We start from the raw sequence: 16,074 nt of genomic DNA on the forward strand, positions 1-16,074 counted from the left end.
AGAGGAACCGTTTTGGAAGGCCACACTGTTTCTCATCCTTGGGAAGAGGACTGGGTCTTACCCAGAGATAGCCAGCAGCTCCCAAGCCAAGCGGCGCATCCTTTCCTGGCGCTGGCTCTTGTGCTTCGTTGGATCTACTCCTGTGGGATTTTGGCCTATCATAGGAGGGGTGGGCCAACCCCTTCGGACCAATTTCCTACCCCAGGACTTGACAACGAATGTGAAAAAGGGAGGGAGGGAGGGAGGGGAGCTTGGCAAAAGAAGCAGGCCAGAAGCAGCCACAAGTCCTCAAAAATACTACAACATTTTTTAAAGGGGTGCACTTGGTATAGGAGGGTCGCCATTCCTGAAGGCCTCCACACGGGAGTCTCATTCCCATCCTCACTGTATCTACTTTTGGTCTAAAGTAAGTTTGTCTGTGGGCCAAGTAAGGGATCTTGGGGCCACGCAATCCCCACGATTGGCCCTATATAGGTCTTTTGGGTCTTGACTGTTTTAGGGCAACTCTCAGCAGCTACAAGAAAACACTGCTGTGAGTCTCACAACATCGCACACCGAGATTGAAACTGAAAGCACTGTTTGCAAGCCGGCTTTGTGTGAACGGAGGGGAGCCACAAAACGCTTCCCAAAGCCTCATGTTAACTCTTTAGTTGGGGGAGCATTCGTTCTCTGTGCTTAAAAAGTTTCCAAATCCCTTTCAAGGAGCCCAAAAATAAAAAGGGAGTGCGTCCAGCTAGGCAACGCAACGGAGCATGGGGCCATGCGCAACATTAAAAAGAGAAGTTTTGGAAACAATTTCTTAATGCAAAGCGCGGACGGCAGTCCTCTGTACATCTATTGCTGTAGTTTGGAGAGCAGGGCTGGATGGGAGCATATTGCTTTTTCCACAGTCCAGGAAAAGTCAAAGATATAAAAATATAAAGAGCTTCCCCCCCCAAAAAACCCTCCCTTCCCCCCCATTCCCCCCTCCCCAGATAAAATCTGATGTTTCCCTTCCCTCCCTCCTTCTCTCCGGTTAAGGTTTTGCTTTTTAAAAAGTCATTTCTGGAGAAAGCACCTGTTGCGCAGCATTAACCTGTTTTTTGCTCTAGAAGTCAGAGAAGAAATCTTGAGGGCCCAAGTGAATGATAAAAGGAGCGATGTCGAGTGGTTGGCAATAAGGATTGTCAATGAAAAAGCCACCTACAGCAGAGAGAAGAGCAGAGAAGGCAAGGAGGAGGAAGAGGAGGAGGAGGAAGAGGAGGAGAGAAGCCGGAGGTTAATGTTGATTTTAAAAGGAGGAGGAGAGATGTTTTGAGCGCCCTTTAAATTTCTCTGCTCTTTCAAGCTGTAAGTGGGGTTTTCATTGCACAATGGGAATGTTTTGAATGCCTTTTTAAGACATAAACAGTAACAAAAGCAAAAAATAAAATACAACTGAATACTACACTAGAACTGTTCTCCCTTCACAAGCATTTTTTTTAAGAACCAAAAACAAGGAACTTGAAGCGTATTAAGGTTTTCAGTAAAGCAGAGAAATGTAAAATATGCAGCAACAGGGCAAGGTTACAACGTGGTTAGTAACTCCCGACATGACAAAAAATAAATGGAGAGAAAGGGGAAATGACATCATATCAATTACTGGAAATGATTGCCATCGCGTTGGAAAAGGCATAGATAGCGGCCACCAAAGGGCCTCTGCGGCCAGCAAATCTGTCACAGAAATTCAGGCGTGGATTTGAAGAGGTTGGCTGTTATTAACAAAAACCCCATCCACTCTTGGTTTTGAAAAGATGCCAATTGCAGAGAGGAAATTCTTATTTGAGGTGACTTGTCTGTTTTCCCCCAATTTTTGAAAAGAATCAGCCATGCTTTTCCAAGCTGAGAGATGGCTTCCTTTCATCCATAGGCCAGCAAGACGGTCAAGGATTGATCAATACTGTTCTCGGTTTGAAGGCTGCTTTTCTCAGTTGTCGGTTCCCTTCCCAGCCCTCTCTCCTCCCTTCCTTCCCCCCAAAAACCAGGAGGGACAACAATAGACTTGGGGCTGCCAATTCATATTTGAATAAAGGATCACCACCGCAGAGAGGGCTGCAGAAGCCATGAAAGATTGGAAAATCACCTTCCAAAACCCACAAAATATTTGGGGGTTTGCTACTGCTGTTTGCTTCTTTTTTATATGCATGTAAATGCCTCTTTTCTAAAACTTCCCAAAGAAGGCCAAGTGTTTATATATACTCTGCCTCTCAAGGCGAGACCTCAGTGCCAAATCTTGGTTAACCTGGAGGTTTTAACTGCCCTCTTTCTGCGTCTCCATTTTGAACAGGTTTGCAATGGCTCAAGTCAAATCTGAGGGAGAAGAGCAGAGTATATAAAGAAAGGCTTTCTGTGGCAGCAACACATACATACAAAAAGGGAACCACAAAGGGGGAATTTTGGGAAATAGCAATAGAAGTGGTGGCTTTCCATGGAGGTGATGCTTTAATGGCGGCCAGACGTCCCTGAATCCCAACCTCCCTTTGCGTTCAAGAGAGAGAAAGAGCCTCCTGAGAACAGCAGACACTCCCTCTCCTGGATCTCAAATTGGAGAAGATGTGCACACACACACGCATATGCCACACACAGCCACAACCACCACTTTGGGCGTTATGCACACACCTACACACACGCACAATTAGAAAGAGAGAGAAGGGAGGTGCTGGCCTATGGCTGAAACAGCTCCATTTTCACAGCAGCACTGGACAAGACCAGGACAAGTAAGGGAGCAAGTTCTCATGGGGGACTACTGTGTTGCTGCTTTAGATTCTCAGAATTGCACAAGGCTTTTGGGGGACGTCGCGGGGCGTGGGGTCGCAGGACGGGACGGAAATGGAGACCCAAGTTTTAGAAAGTTTTAGCTCTGAGACACCCATGCGCTACAGAAGCCAGGAATGAGTGAAGGAGGCCACAAGAAGATGTGTTGAGTTTGGTGCGTTTATTTGAGGATGGCTTCTCTCTTTTTGGAAAAGGAAAAAACTTCTGGAATTTAAAAAAGGGTCCAGATGCTCACAGCGTCGGTTGCCCTTTTGCTGGGCTGCACCAGCTTGACTGTGGACTTCTCACACTATATTATAAAGCTCTTGTTTGTGGCATGAAATGACCTTAAATCTTGGTTTAACAAAGTATAGCACTCAGGGACTGCAAAGATGCGCTGTTTACTTTTTACGGGTGCCAAAGGAAACCCTTTCTAAACAAAGACGTTCCAATCCAATTTCTTTGCCGGTTCCCAAAGAAATTGCAACTCAAAAAGGCATAAATCTACCCTGTTAGAAAGACATTAGCACTTCAGGCATTTCACTCCAGGAAGATACACCATAAAGAGCGCATGAAGCGCATGGAAAACTTCCACTGACCTGGGGAGAACGTCACCTCAAAATGGCCTCCCAAGAAATGCTTAGCTATAAATCTTTTAAATAATTTATCTAGAACAACATGAAAACCACATTCCATGCCTTTTGTATTGACAGGACTAAGCAGATGCTGGGGTTTGGGGAAGGGGGCTTCCTTTCTCTAAGACGGAAAAGGAAGAGCTGGTGCTCCCAGTTTCATGCGTCCAAATTGAGCTCACGATAGGAAACAGGCAAATACTCTCCTTTACAACAAAAAACGGGTTTTATTTTGTGATCAGCGTTTTTATATTCTATACATCCTTCACAAGTTTGTTTGTTTTTTTAAGTTTTACATAATCCGGGTACTTCACTTAAAAACAAAAAAAGATTTTAAGCATCTAGTTTCTTCCCTAAAACAGAAGGCTGGCATAAGTTATTTTGGAAAGGGGGAGAGGAGGAGGAGGAGAGAAAAATGAGGTAACCATTTTCACAGACCATTTGTGTGTGTGTGTGTGTGTGTGTGTGTGTGTGTGTATTCAAGTTTTTAAGAGAACTAAATTTGCATTTTTGTTAAAAATAAAAAGGTAGGAAAAAGACATCTCTTTACAAATGGTTTTTGCTCAAGTATGCATTCAAAGGAAAAAACCAGGCTTTCTAAGGCCTGTCTCTTGAAAGTCTTCTAACATTCTGTACTGTATATATATATATATATATATATATATTTTGTGGTGGTCAGTCAGTGGGGACGGGTTTCTGCCGTGGGCTAAAAGAAGGAGTAATGGGGCATTGGGTAGGTGGGCAGTTTCATAACAGGCAACAGAAGCATTCTCTTGGGCAAACCTAGAGAGAGAAGAAACCAAAAGGACTCCAGGTAAGTCTTAACAACCCAAGAAAGGCAAACCGAAAATGGAAAGAAAAAAACCAATAGGAAAGGAAAATAAAAGAAGCAGAGCTTGTTGATCTTCCCCCAAGTGTCTCTCCAAAGGCTGGTTGGTTGGTTCCAGCTAGAAGTTGGCCCAGTTGACCAAATTCGAACAACACTGAGTTCATTCAATGGGGTCTAGTTGGGAGCAACCACCGGAATTAGGGCAATACGTTCCAAGATCCAGTTACCCTTCTCTATTCCACCAAAAGACAACCCCCTTGGCCTGCCCCATCCTGGCCACTGGATACAAGAATGAGAAGGTCCCTGTGGATAGGTGTTGGTCGAACGATTGCTTCCCAAGCCTGTTTTGGGTGGAGAGGTCTGGGGTGGAAGTCTTGGTGCATGCACTGAGAAGATGGCAAAAATGCCCCATGAAGGAGCCCTCCAAGTCGACAAGAGATCAAGTATTCCTGGGAGTTTGTTCTGCAGGGGCCAGAAAACAGGTGTAGCTGCAGATGGGGCAAAATGAGAGCAGTGCCCCTTCCAAATAAGAACCCTACCCCTCCAAATGTAAGGTCATTTCAAATTTCTAGCACTCCGGTAACTTGAAACTTCAGCCAAGTATTTAGAAAGGGCAAACAGGAGTTCTCTGTGGGAATAATTTTCAGCACTTCACTCTCTAAAGCTAGAAATTTGGGATCTGGAGGAGGCAGAATTCGTATTTGGGGAGGCAATGCCCTCAATTTTGCCCCCCCTGGAACAACATCCCTCATGATGCCAGCAGGGAGATGTGAAAAGTCTGTCTCTGCCTAATTTTGGGAGTGATTTTAAAATTCTTGTGGCCTCGCACAAAAAAAGTAAGAGTCTGGTAGATTTTTTGGGGAGGTGGGTGTGGGTTGTTTTTAAATCGAAAGGGTTCCCTCTTCGAAGGCCTCTAAAAGGTTTCGCCTACGTATCTGTTTTAGAAATCAGAAAGCAGCAACAGCAGGTATTTTCTAAGAGAGGATCGAGATGATCAGAGTGAAACTTTCCCAACATGCAAACAGCTTCACAGAGGCAGAGAGGAAGAAAGAGGAGGGAAACGGAAGGGGAAACCTTACAGCCAGGAGCAGCGCTTTTGTCCCAAGACTCAGCACCACGACCAACCAGACATTTCCAAAAAGAGTCCAAAACAAAACAGTGAGAATCCTTTATGCAGAGAAGGAGGGCAGCATTCCTCTGCAGAAGCCCTTTAGAGTCAGTGACGGGCCACAGGCCTTGGAAGGAGGGCCACAGGGTAAGGCTGGCCCGAAATTTAGGAGTGCCCAATTCCCTTTCTTGTCCAATAATCCCACAGACAGAAAGAGAGTGTCTTTGGAAACAGCTACTATTTCCTACTGATATGACCCTAAGGCAGTTCCTACCCAGCTTTAGTCGGATGGGTCTGTCTGGGTTTTAACATCTTCTAGGGCAGCCCTTCTCTCAGTCTTGCTACCTTGAGGATCATGAGAGAGGGCCTTGAGTGTGTATCTTTATGTGCGCTTTAATACCTATCATTCTATGAGAAAATACTACTGCATATACTCATGTGTAAGTCTAGAAATTTCAGTCAAAAAATTGACTCCAAAAACCTGAGTCGACAACTGGTCTAGGATTTTAGGTTCGCATGATCCCAAACTTACCTGGTGAGCATCAAAACCTAGGACCTTCAGGAATTCTCTCACTGAGCTGCCAAGACTTGAGTAGGCATCCTGCTCCAAGCACAGAGAAAGGCACCTGAACCTTAGCCTCATGGCAAAGGCGTCCAAAGGATGTCCCATCGAAGGATGTGATGGGATCACCCTCCTTGCTGTCCTAGTGGAGGCTGAGAGGAAGGCATTGAGATCCAGCAGGAACAAAGCGGGCAGAGAGATGTGGCAAGGGACCCTTTCTGGGCTTGCCTAAGCCTCTCGCTCTTTCAAGGGGACCATTTGTCAGCTGAGAGGATGCTGGGCCACAGTCACTGACTCCAAAGTGCTTTGCCCTCATTGCTGCATAAAACTACATTCAAAGTAATCCAAAGAGCCATTTCCCCCCAACTGAACAAGATGAATGGGGTGTATGTGTTTAGGGGTTGTTGGGGGTTTTGTGCCTGTGTGTGGGAACGTGGGAGGGAAGGGAGATGATAAAGGAAAGGGGATAGTTCTTTGGCTTTTTTGGCACAGGGTTAGTTTGGCCACATTTTGGCTGAAATGGGAAGAAGGATAGCAAAGGGAGCTGCTCCACCCTTCTGTTCATGTCCCAACAGCCACAGAGGTGTGTATTGCTAAGTCGACCCAAGAACTTGGAAAAGTTGCCCTTGTTGGGGGGACTACAACTCCTCGGCTGGAGGATTCAGAGAAATGCCATTACCATCATCACCCAAGTAAACCTTTCCAAGCCCCGGGGTCAGGAGCCACAAACTCTACCAGCAATGAACCACAGCCCCTTACCCAAGTCAACGCAAGCTGTGGAGGGCGGATGGGACACATGCACAACTTTGTCGGAACTCCATCCTCAGGCTGGGAATGTTGGGTTTGAGAGAAACCAGAGGAAGCACCTGGCTCTAGGGCTACAGTATGTGCCTCTGAGCCCCATGGGGGTGGGGACCATAAACCCAAGAGGAGATGATTTACAGGAGAGAAAAGATGGGGTGGGGAGATCTAAAACACCGAGTGCAAAGAGATAGCCACCCAGGATCAGACTGCTGGCATTGGAAGTGGGGTGTTGGGAGATTTACGGTGAGGAAGATGCCTCAGGATTCGGAGTTTTGGCCCTTCGGGGTGCTTTGAATGGAGTGTGGGACGGCTGTAAGAGGGGAGAAGTACTACTCAGGCGGGAGGTGGGGGAGATATCCACTTCTGCCACGGGAAGAGTGGGTGGGAGCAGGCAGTTAGAACAAGCAGCTTTTCCACAGTCAGGCAAAAGCAAAAGAGAAAGAAGCTACTTCCAATCAGAGAGAGAGAGAGAGAGAGAAAGTGCCATGAGGCCAACAGCTTTCCAGAGACAAAAAAGAAACTAAAAGGAGGTCCTGTGGTTGCCCCTCCGCCCCATCAGAGGGGATACGCTGCTTCTCTTTTTCCACCCATCCTCAGCCCCTATGCACAAGCTCTGAGCTGCATACCTTCCCCCAAACGCCCAACTTGGAGTTTAAGACACAGACATTCAGTTGCACATAGAATGAGGTACGTACCGTAGGCTGGTGCGGCGGCAGCACTGTACCCATAGGGAGCGGCGTAGCCTGCGACAGAAACAGACAGAAAGGCTGATGCCAGCTGTGGGAAGGGGCAGAGAGATCCTGCATGTGTGTACATAACACATGGCGTCTGAAGGGGATAGGGCAGACGGGTTAAATATGATGGGTTTATCTTGTTTATACATAGATTAGGAATTGTGCAGCCCTCCACTGGCATGGAAGTCATATTCCGAAACAGCATTATCCAGGCCTGAGCAAGGGAAAACCTTGAAAAGGTTTTTAAAAAGCTCTCCCAGTTTCTCTTCATTGAAACTGAAGTGGTATCCACACATTGCAATTAGAGCGATTTGATCCACAGTGATCTGCCATGGCTGCCATAACTGTGGGATAGGCCCAGATCAGCCCTACCTGGCGCCAGGTAACCCGTAGCGGCTGCTGCGGCAGCGGCTGCCCCGACAAATGCGCCTCGCGTGAGGGCGCCTCTCCCCCGGCCTCGAGCAGCCTGGACCGTCGCTGACATGGCTGTGTTCACAATCCCCTTTGTCTGCAGAGGTAGAAAACAAGATGGATGGAAGGAGAAAACCGTGAAAGGAGAGACACTGGAGGAAAAATCCCAGGTGGTTGATCATGAGTGATGTGTTAATTTTTGCATCCTCAATGAAAGGAGGAGGTCTCTGCACTTGAGATGTTCCACCAAGGAAAAGGAGAACAAGGTGCAATATACTTCAAGGTTTCTCCTAGGAAAATACTTCTACGAAGTGCATGAGGATTCTTTATTCTTTTTTGGCACAGAACATTGGTTTCCTGTGCAAAAATCTGCACATTTTTTTCTTGCAGGAAAGAAAACTTTGTGTAAAATATGCTGTTCCCTGTAGTAAAATATTGGGGTTTTTTTTTGCACACAGAACACAGACACACATTTTCCCAGTCATGGATTGTCGCTGCCGATCACAAAGTTGCATTACTATGATTCCCATGTGTTCAGGCTACTTTGCAAATGCCCAGACAGGGCCTCCCTGTGTCATGTCTTTTTAGATTGTAAGCCTGAGGGCAGGGAACCGTCTAACTAAAAAGATTGCATGTACAGCGCTGTGTAAATTTACAGCGCTTCATAAATAAAGGTTAATAATAATAATAAAATACCCTTCTCTGCAAAGGAGGCTGCAAGCGGGGGATGCTCAGAACTGAACATGTCACCGGGGTGAAAACAAACTCGGCTCCTCTGCTGAACCTCTTTTTGCACTGCGCTATAAAAAAGCCTGCTGGTTAACACTTTCCCACCCATCCATCCGTTAACCCCAGCCCACCTGTCACCCATCTTCACACTGAAGTGGGCTGTGAGTGAAGGAGAGAAGGCAGGCGCCCACGCATCTTTGCAAGAGACTTCGGAGAAGAAGAGCAAAGAAGCCATGGTTTTAATTAAACCTGCCTGTCAAAAAAGGAAGCTTTTATTGTCAGAGTTCACTCTCAAGCCCTGCTTCCCAAAAAAGGCTGACTGAATTTTCTTTCTGTTCCCAGCACTAATCTCGGATCTCAGCTTGAAGGACAGTTAAGAGGTTCCACAAAACACATCTATGTCCTGGGAACATATATAAAGGGAAGATGACTGTCTAAACTCTTGCAAAGATCATCGTGGTCAGGATTTCAAGCTGGACACCTGGCACATTAGAAATCACATGTATGTGAGTAAGTGCATACTCACCAAAGACCACATTAGCCATGCACACATCCTTCCCACCACTTGCCAACCCAATTAAAAAGTAAAGCACCATTATTAATTCCTCTAGTTGTTTAAACCCAATATGCAACAATCCTTGTTTGGAAGGAGCAGAGTTTTGCCAGGTGCTGACTGTACAAAAGGCTAGGGACCCTGTGGCCCTTCAGTTGTCATTGGACTGCAGCTCCCTTCACACACTGACTAGATGGCCAACAGGAATTGCAGTCGAACAACTTGTGTAGGGCCACAAGTTCCCATTGCTCCTCAGAGCAAACATTAAGCTCCTTCACAGCTGGCAGGTAGGCTCCTGAAACCAGCCTCACCTGTGGGAGAATCTTCTTCTTCTTGTTGGCAGCTGCATTTGGGCCGGAGAAGAGCTTCTCAAGAGCAGCCAAGGCGGCGCTGGCTTTGGCCACCTTCTTGTTGGGGCCGGCCCCTCGGAACTTCTGCCCATCTACTTCTACCTGGAAAAGAGAGAGGCAAACATTTACAGTGTGGGGAGGAAGTGTGCACTCATTGCCAGGCCCAGCTGAATCCAAGGGCTGGTATTATTAATTCTTAATGCCTGAAATGGTTTGGGGCCCAGGCTCTCTGGGAGGCTTCTCCCTCTGTGTCATGGCCACTGAACCTCACCTCTGCTGGGAACTAAACTTGGAGGAAATGCAAATGTGTCTCCCTCTTTGTTGGATACGAGGAGAGCCCTGGTCCAGTATACCTGTTTGAAAAGTAGCCTTGGAAGTGTGACTACTCTAAAAGTGGGAAGATGATGGCAACACTACAACCACACCAGCTCCAACACCAGCATTCACGTAGCATTTGAGCACCGTCAGAATGACTAAGTCCACACCCAGCCCTAAATCCAACTGCTAGTTCCAGCAAGAGTAGGCCTACTGAATCAATGGGATTTCTTTAAGTGTTAATTTGCAATTCAGCACTTGACTCACCAAGTCTATTCTACTTGGAACAAGCCATTACATAAAGGTACATTATCTTCTGTCTCCCCCCCCCCCAAGCCAAAGAAGCCAACAGATGCCCAGAAACACAACCAATGCCAGGGGACCAAGTATACTTCTCACCTCCATCACAAAACGCTTGTCGTGGCTTCCGCCCGTCTCGGAAATGAGCTCGTACTTGAGGCCCCTTCGCTTCTCGTTGAGCTCCATCACCGGATTCTTGCCACTAGCTGTGAGGATTGGACCCTGAGTTCTTACCTAGGAAGAAAGGGGAAATGTACGTCTTGAACCTGTCCAGAATTTGAGATATTCAGCCACATCCACCATCAGCAGGTGGTCTTCTGATAGGTCAGTCCTGGGTGAATATGGCCTTCTACAGAAAGGGAGGTTCTCCATTGTAACGGGTCCCCCAGTTCCAGACCATGGTCATATATGCATGCGCATAGATATACAATGCGTGTTGAAACAGCAGTCCTCATGTTCATCTTGTCCTGGCCTGTAACCCAAAGGTGTGGAATCTCTTTCAGCCCAAGGGCCAGATTCATTTTCTGAGGAGCTCTTAGAGGCCACATTCCAGCTCTGGGTGAGCCAAAAATACCAGCATATTTTATCTTAAACCTCTTATTTATTTGTGTAAATTTACAGCGCTTTATAAATAAAGGTTAATAATAATAATAATAATAATAATAATAATAATAATAATAATAATAATAATAATAATTTCCAGTAGCCAAGACTCAGGAGGGGCATTTCAATTGGAAGGGAGGGTTGCCCACACAAAAGGTGGGAAACCAGCAAACAGTGGGCCCATGAAAAAGGGACATGGTTATCTAGAGAACCAGGACATGGGACTTGGGACCCCAGGAAAAAACTGGTTTGACCCCAAGACCTGACAGATCTCAGTGCTGGGTTAATTCTGTTACTAATAGGCGCACATATGTATTTATTTCCCCAGAAAGTTGTAATGTATACAGAAGCTCTCCACTTAATGGAAGCATGTGACACACACACACCAGGCTTATTTCTTGTTCAAGGCTGACCTCTGCCTGAGCTCACTGCTTGCCCACTCCCTTCACCTTCTACTCTGCCTGAAACAGGAATACGTTGTTCAAAAGGCCAGCTCTGGTAAAGCCATTAGAAGCCAATGGTTCTAGTTACCAATGGGGTATCTGCTCTGATGCTGAGCAGAGGGGATCGCCTTACTCTGTGCCCTGTCCCACAGCCCTGCGACCCATAAAGGCCCGTGTTGTTAAGGTGGATGTGGCTTTAACCACATCGGAGTCACTCAGAGGCAGGTCAAGTGAGTTGCCAAACTATCTCAAGTTACACACAGACATCTTTGTTTTAATGGCATTTCTTGTAAAATAAGAATGGACCTGAGAGAAAAAGAGAGAAACAGGCAAGCAAGCAAATGGGGAGATATAGTGGGGGGAAACATTTCTGCATTCCTAGGTCAACCAGAGTTGTGCATTGGTTGGACTAGGACTTGGGAGATCTCATCCTCACAGTTGTCTTGTGGCCCTATAGAGGCCCCATCACATTGGGCGTTGTATAAATAAAACCATTCTTTTACTGAGCACCTTCAGACATGTCTCCAGTTTCTTTTCTGGATTTTATTGGATGCTTCCCAGTTTTTGTTCCCACCCCAATCCAGACTTAACAAAGAAAAGGTGAAGGAAGGAGAGCAACTTTCTGGGCCCATGAAAAAGGAGACATCGTTATCTAGAAAACCAAAGGACTGGGACCCCAGGAAAAAACAGGTTTGACCCCAAGGCCTGACCAGGTATTTTCGATGGGTGAGTGAAAGGGAATCAACAAACAAGGAAGAGGAGAGGATGGGAAGATGCCCGAGTGCCTACCTCCAAGGTAGCAGAGGTGTCGATTGTAGAGTTTCCAGTATTATTGCTTGAGTTTGAAGAGATGGTCTCATTCTTCCCTTCTGTGTCTGACTTCTCATCAGAGCTTGTACATTCCATGTCGGCATCGAAACCAGTGGGATAGCCCATTGCTTGCAAAACCTGTTTGAAAAACCCACATAAAGGTATTTGTACAGCAATAGATAAGCAGTATCTTTAAAAAAAAAAATTAACAATGAACAAGACTTTGTATAAACAACAACATCTATTTTTTTTTTAAAAATCACTAAAAATAAGGAAAACTGGGTTGCCTTTTTGTGCATTTTTAACTGCACTTTAATTTATAAGCTGCTCTGAAGCCCAATTTTGGGGAGCAGAAGAATATAAATAAAGACGAGATGAGGAGGGTTCATTATGGGATGAGGAAAGGTGAGGGTCATTAAACTTTGACCAGGAAGGTCCGAAATACAGGCACCGCTCCAAGACAAGGCAAAGTGAGAACAAGCAATGTTCTCAAGATGAAACATTCAAACCCTTTTAAAAGTGGAATGGGAGAGAAAGAGGAGAGAAGGAATCCTAACAACCGTATGGGAAGGGACACTGCCTTGAGAGAGAGAGAGAGAGGGAAGAAAGGCTGCTACCATATATTCTGGGGCCACTTTCATGTTCAAAGAGACTGAAACAAAAAAAGAGAGAAAAGTTTCTTTGTGTTCCAAAACCGAGAAGAACTGAGCGTTGCCAGATGAACTTTATGGTGTAAAAAAGCGCGCACACACACATTCACACTCACTCACACACACACACACACACACAGAGGCCTCGTTCAAAACACATGAAACGAGCCCGAGATTTAAAAAAAGAAAATGACAGATGGAGCTGTGGCAGGGCCTCTCCTGACTGCGGATCTGCAAATGCCGAGAAAAACGGTTTCTCCCTCCCTTCTCCTTTAAGCCGGCTGTAGGTGAAATGTGTCCCCGCAGCCCTATTGCAATGCGGTAAGCCATGGAACAAGCCCTGACCTACCTCACATGGACCTGGAAGGGAAGAATCCTGGAAAAGGGTGGACTGGGGGGAAAAGACTGGAGATTTGGGTAAAAACATGCACACATTATAACAGAAACCAATGCTTCAAGGGGAGGAAATCTGATAGTTCTCTTTTAGGGTATTACTCCTAATTCATTTTAGCCAGCAATGGCTGCAGGAGGTGGCAAAACCCTACCTCCTCTGAAAAAGGGCTTAGAAGCCAGCAAGCTCTCTTGGCTCTCTGCAGATTCAGCAGGGAAGGGATAACATTTTAATTTAAAAAGCTTTTTAGGCTGCTTTGTCCCTAGAAACCTGACTCTTCTGAAATAAAATCCTTAATGTGATTCCACGCGATCGCCTGCATTCTTCGGCAAGAGGCCTCATGTTGGGCTTTGGCTCCATGACAGCCGCCTGGCAGATTACAGATTTATTGATTACACAGCTCTATCCCACCTTTCTCCCATTTCCGGACGGGGGATTCCCAGCTGCCTCCCATCCAGGGGAGAACCACCGCCAAACAGCCTTTGCTTGGGTAAGATGGCTGCCTTCCGTGCCTTTGGACCCTATTATTCTAAAGTCTGAAGGGAAGGGGGAGTGTTTGTGCTACACAGGGCAACACTATTAGAAACGGATTCTCTCACCTCATTTGGGAATAATGAATTATGATGTATCTTAGGAGCATGACCTTCTGCTCCTTCAGTGCAACTGAGTGGCAACTGGATTTTTTATTTCTATGTTACTGATGTATTATTATTTTTCTCATAATTCATTCCTGAATGCACTGAAATGGTGGCTAGTCTCAAACAGCCTTCCTTGTCTAGGTAGCCTCCAAATGCTGTTCAACTACAATACCTAGCAACCTCAGCCACCATGAACAACAGTTGGGGATAATTGGAGATACAATCCAAGAACATCTGGAGCACGCTGGTTTGGAGAAGTGTGGTTTATGCTATGCTTGCTACTCCAAGCTATCCCTAAACCAGAATTTATGCAGTTGGCTTGTTTCAACAAGAATAACCACAGTTCTGTGGTCAGGAGTAACACTAAACTGTGTTTGAAATCTTAAAAACGAGATTCTGCAAGCAAAAATACATTATTATTTATTGTGGGATTCAAACTCTCTTGTTTCCTGGAAAGATGTAAAGCCTAAAACCTTGTGTTTTTCATAAAGCGAACACACACTGAGGGGTGGTCAGGGGCTTCTAAGTCAGGAATGCAGTGTCTCCTGTAACTCAGTTTCTTTTTGCCAAGACTCAGAAGTGTTGGGAAGGGGCTCAGCTTGAGACTCAGGACCTACATTAGGGCTATTTTTGTGGTGTGGACCTCATGACCTTTTGTGTTAACTCTACCACCGAAACCAAAGGTCATGAGTATTCGGTGCTCACTCCGCCACACAGCCTTACCTTCACTGCAACGTGAAGCTTGGCGGTTTTCTTAGAAGGCCCTGATGCTTCATACGTCGTGCCATCCACGTCGACGGACATCGTGAAGACTGGGGCGTGGACGGGGCCTGACTGAGACAGGAGTTTGTACTGCAAGCCGGGCCGGATCTGATTCAGACGCATCAAGGCATTCATAAGATCTATTGCTTTGCTGTCGAGGACTGAAGGGTGGGAGAGGACACAGAAAGAGGCTTAGGAGGATGACCGAACAGATTTGACCATCGGTGACGTGATAAAAGCCTTCCATTTTGACATTTCAACATTTTAAGGTACTGGCCAGCAGGTTGTTACTTATTTTGTCTACTTGCAGGTACTTGTGGTGTGTGTGTGTGTGTGTGCCAATGTCTTTCCCTATACGTTATCACTGAAACATGCTTAAATATGAAAACTCTTCCAAGCACAATGTCTACTTAGAAATGCCCTCTCCATGACTTCTGTATCGTTTACTTCCAAGTAAGGTTGCCCAGATAAGATTTCAGGCAGCCTTTATATTATCCTTGGGAGACCTCGACATGAATTGCTGCCTTAATATTTCATAGGGGTTAATTATTTATCACACCTCTGATCAATATTTCCCGATAGCAGTCTTGCCAGTCCAATTTTGGCAGATCCTTTCAGTGGTCCCCCAACCTCGTCTGGAGAAGGACTCCAGGTTCGATGATTCTGAGTTACTGTTTTTGAACAGTTTTCGAATCGAATCCATCTATTGTGCTCTAACTGCAGCTCCAACAACAGGAAACATACAGTATAGCAGTTTTTAACAAAAGAGAGAAAGACTTACTTTTTCTCAAATTCCGTTTCATCTTCTTATTGGGGTCTTTCTCGTCCCCCAACCCATCTTCAAAAGGCCTCTTCAAAGCAGAGGAACCGGCACCTAATAAAACATAAAAGAAAGAAACAGAACTTTCTATATACTGTGGACTGATGACAATGAACATGCTATATATAAACTTTTGGGATGTGAGTCACTGGGAAAGACGATAATGCTGGGAAAGGTGGAATGCAGCAGGAAAAGAGGGAGACCACATAAATCATGACTGATTCAGTCAAAAGGAGCCACAGCTACCCTGAGTTTGCAAGACTTGAGCAAGGCAAGCTGATGGCTGGGGCTTTTGGAAGTCAGTTTTGTGTGTGTATATGTGTGTGTGTTTAATTTTATTAGAAAAACAGATTGTACAACCACTACAGTCTTAGAATTAAGAGTTTTCTAAAAATTGACTAACAAATGTATAAACCACCATATGTTAGGCTTTTTTCATATGGGGATAGGGAATACAACACTCCATAAATCTGCATGGGACATCAGAATAATGGTTAGCAAAGTCAAAGTAGGGAAACCTAGTACTACAGAAATTATAAATTAAATTTACATTATGAAGTCCCTGGAGGTCTCTTGTTCTGAGGGTTGTCATAAGTCAAAGTCAACTTGGTGGAGAATAACAACAAATATATACACTTGGTTATGCTCATAGACCAGCTTCTACAATCACAAAATAAGCAAGTACAAACAGCGAAATGCAATTGCCTTCAATAGGGATGTCTGATGGAAATGAGCATTCAAGCACTTTTCATTACTTGATTTCTGTGTGGGTGTAAGCCCTGCACCAGAGTTATGCTGCAACCTACTGCAAGTATAGAAATGTGATTAAGAAGCCATCTTTCCACTGATCAAGCAGGG

General features: G+C 45.5%; 1 protein-coding gene across 6 annotated transcripts in view; it reads right to left on the reverse strand.

Moving 5' to 3' along the window:
- Positions 1-972: 972 nt before the first annotated feature.
- The window catches only part of LOC121936161 (spermatid perinuclear RNA binding protein), a 62,867-nt gene continuing 47,765 nt past the window's right edge, over positions 973-16,074 (reverse strand). For 4 of the 6 annotated variants that reach the window (XM_042478049.1, XM_042478048.1, XM_042478046.1 and 1 more), the window contains 8 exons: positions 15,178-15,270; positions 14,358-14,557; positions 11,935-12,093; positions 10,199-10,333; positions 9,446-9,586; positions 7,814-7,949; positions 7,403-7,450; positions 973-1,182 (listed from right to left, as the gene is read on the reverse strand). In XM_042478049.1, coding sequence (XP_042333983.1) covers positions 1,088-1,182; positions 7,403-7,450; positions 7,814-7,949; positions 9,446-9,586; positions 10,199-10,333; positions 11,935-12,093; positions 14,358-14,557; positions 15,178-15,270 — 1,007 coding nt within the window. In that variant the 3' untranslated portion in view covers positions 973-1,087. Of the gene's footprint in view, positions 1,183-3,611; positions 4,188-7,402; positions 7,451-7,813; positions 7,950-9,445; positions 9,587-10,198; positions 10,334-11,934; positions 12,094-14,357; positions 14,558-15,177; positions 15,271-16,074 lie in introns of those variants that run through there. The other 2 variants (XM_042478051.1, XM_042478050.1) reach the window with 1 other exon arrangement.

Source organism: Sceloporus undulatus, chromosome 7, assembly GCF_019175285.1.
Source record: "Sceloporus undulatus isolate JIND9_A2432 ecotype Alabama chromosome 7, SceUnd_v1.1, whole genome shotgun sequence".
Lineage (NCBI taxonomy): Eukaryota > Metazoa > Chordata > Lepidosauria > Squamata > Phrynosomatidae > Sceloporus > Sceloporus undulatus.